Source organism: Pteropus vampyrus, unplaced genomic scaffold, assembly GCF_000151845.1.
Source record: "Pteropus vampyrus isolate Shadow unplaced genomic scaffold, Pvam_2.0 Scaffold78, whole genome shotgun sequence".
Lineage (NCBI taxonomy): Eukaryota > Metazoa > Chordata > Mammalia > Chiroptera > Pteropodidae > Pteropus > Pteropus vampyrus.
In genome coordinates this window covers 82,496-85,421 of record NW_011888859.1, presented here as the reverse complement: position 1 = coordinate 85,421, position 2,926 = coordinate 82,496, and the positions used below count along the sequence as shown (strand labels likewise).

The 2,926-nt window shown below is 42.1% G+C and overlaps 1 protein-coding gene across 5 annotated transcripts in view; it reads right to left on the bottom strand.

Moving 5' to 3' along the window:
* Nucleotides 1-884: 884 nt before the first annotated feature.
* The window catches only part of LOC111741425 (UL16-binding protein 3-like), a 68,799-nt gene continuing 66,757 nt past the window's right edge, over nt 885-2,926 (bottom strand). For all 5 annotated transcript variants that reach the window (XM_023532142.1, XM_023532141.1, XM_023532140.1 and 2 more), the window contains one exon: nt 885-1,375. In XM_023532142.1, the coding sequence (XP_023387910.1) occupies nt 1,365-1,375 (11 nt within the window). In that variant the 3' untranslated portion in view covers nt 885-1,364. The remainder of the gene's footprint in view (nt 1,376-2,926) is intronic.

Below are 2,926 nucleotides of genomic sequence, written 5' to 3'. Positions count from 1 at the left end.
AAAATGAGCAGAGGATCTGAACAGACACTTCTCCCCAGAGGACATACAAATGGCTAACAAACATGAAAAGATGCTCAACATCGCTAGCTATTAGAGAAATTCAAATCAAAACCACAATGAGATACCATCTCATACCTCTTAGAATGGCTATAATCAACAGGACAAGTAACAACGAATGCTGGAGAGGATGTGAAGTAAAAGGACCCCTCATACACTGCCGGTGGGACTGCAAATTGATACAGCTACTATGGAAAACAGTGTGGAGGTTTCTCAAAAAACTAAGATTGATCTACTATATGATCCGGCAATCTCTCTACTGGGTATTTACCTCAAAGACTTAAAAACTCATATCCATAAAGATATTTGCACACCAATGCCACGGAAGTAACCGAAGTGTCCTATGATAGATGATTGGCTAAAGAAGCTGTGGTACATATATACAATGGAATATTAGTCATAAGAAGAGATGAAATACAGCTGTTTGTGACAACAAGGATGGAATTCGAGATAATCGTGCTATGCAAAATAAGCCAGATAGAAAAAGTTGAAAACCATATGATATCACTTATATGTATGATATAAACCTAAAAGCTACAAAGGAACAGGACAAACAAACAGAGACTCATGGACATAAACTATAGATTAGTGGTTACCAGAGGGTAGGGGGCGGGGGAGGAGAGGGGTGGTAGACTGGATAAAAGGGGTCAAATATAGGGGGGTAGGTGAAGTGAGTAAAGGAGTCAAATATATGGTAGCTGAAGGAACCTGGACTTTGGGTATTAAACACACAATAGAATATACAAATGTAAAATTATAATGTATACCTGAAAATTATATAATTGTATTAACCAATGTTATCCCAATTAAATCATGTGTATATATATATATATATATGTATGTACGGTTTAAACATTTTTGATCTGGAAGACTGGTGGTTTCAGTTTTGATAGTTTAGATAATTTTGCCTGAAGCAGGAAGAAATAGAAATCTATTAACTACCCTGAAAACTACATTCTACTTTAGTAGGATATCCTATTGTTCACTTTTTGCTGTGACACAAAACACTGGAATAAACAACCAAATGCCTACATGCTTTCTGGTCCATGTTCATCAGCCTGGAACGAACACTGGGACTTCGTGGAGCAGGACGAACCTTCGCCCCCTGTCGAGACGCGGTGGATCAGATGTGAGAGCAGTGACTCCATCCGCGCTCCTGCTAACGATGAAGAGAACTGGTGCTCCACTTCCTGTCCTCGCTTCTTACAGAGATACTGATATTTTCTCAAGGTCACAGGTGTGTCCGCAGGTTCCCTTGCTGTTGCTTGATCTTGATGATTTGGGACACGTTCAGTCTTTTCACAGGCTTAGTCGCCATCTGTGGAGAGCACAAAGCATTTGCCCAAATTTAGGAGAATTAGCGCCTTATCCTTACTTGTTTGTAGGAGTTCATTATATATTTTGATACGGATGTTTGGCCCATTGGGGAATAATACAACTTTTAGGAGTCGTGATGTGTCTGCTGTGAAGACCAAATTCTAAATGAAGCAGGTGAGTCCGGCGGGGGCTCACAGTAAAGCTGCTGCTGGGGGTGTGGGAACAGGGCAAAGTCAGAAAGATTCTCATTGCCTAAGAGCCAGAATATCGGTTTGCATCCAAGTATCAGGATAACGTTTGAGACCAACACATGATGCATGTTAACTTAAGAGTGGTCCACAAATTCTCTTTTTCCACAGGAAACCTTGTAGAATCACTGGTACTATTTACCCTACCACATGGAGAAATAGTGAAAAGCCATAAATTCTCTACTGGATTATAAAACAAAACTCCAAGTCATTAAGTTTCTTAGACTATACAGGTGTTGATTTAAACATTATAGGGTAATAAGTTACTAAAAACACATTAAAAATGTAATTTTGTTCTGCATAAGTGTAATGAGTTTGTTTTTGAGGACACAAGAAGAATTCCTGAGGTTTCGTATTTTTTGGGCAATGTAATTTATAAAAGCAAATCATGATGCAGAAATGTATCTGATTTTCCAGAATCAAAGGAAAAGATGGAAAATATTTTCTTCCTAAGTTTCCTTATTCAAGCAATTAAAATTTCACTGTAGGAATTTCATTCCTCAGCACCAAGAGAAAGTGGCTTAATATGTTAAAAAAAAAAAAAAAAAGCAGCACATAAGACAATCAGCAAATGCAACAAAGGACATGAAATGTTGCATCTACTGTATCATCCTGATCTGTTGATGGCCTGTAAATGAACAGCGGGTCATTCAAGGCCACCAATCAAAAATCAGAGTCGCTGGGCAGACACAGGAAACTGGGCTTCCTGGGTGTGTTGTCGGCCTGAAGGAAAGAACAAGCGTTGGTCTCACTGGCTGAGGAAATCCTGGGTCAGTTCCCTGGGGCTACTGCACACAGTCACTCCCCACCTTGTGCCCTGTCATCACGAAGGTCATGTATTTCCCTGCACCTGCCACTTCTGCCCTGGGACCAGGAGCCTATACCCACCTCCTCCCCACTTAGGCACCTAAAGAGTCAGCCCCAGGCCCTGCTACAGACCTTTTCGGCTCAGGACTAAAGCTAGTAGTGAATCAATCTGCTCCCTTCACTCAGGCCTTGATTCTTCCAGTGATGGATGGGAGAGCCTAAAGGACAAGGTGGGAGATCTGATAGGTAAGGGGCCAGCATCCTGACACCTCTAGCCTGGGGTGATTCTTCTCACCCGGCTTCTTAGCTGGCAGCACACGTAGCTGTCACTATGCCGATCCCACCCGGCTCCATCCATTCCTGGTCCAGCTCAGCTGTGAGCATCAAGAGCAGCTCAGCTCAACCTGTCTCCCTACTCATCTCTGCTCAAGGCAGAGCCTCTCAGTGGATCTCTCTCTCCAGTCTGCTGGAAGCAGGCTGTCACGTGATTTGTACCT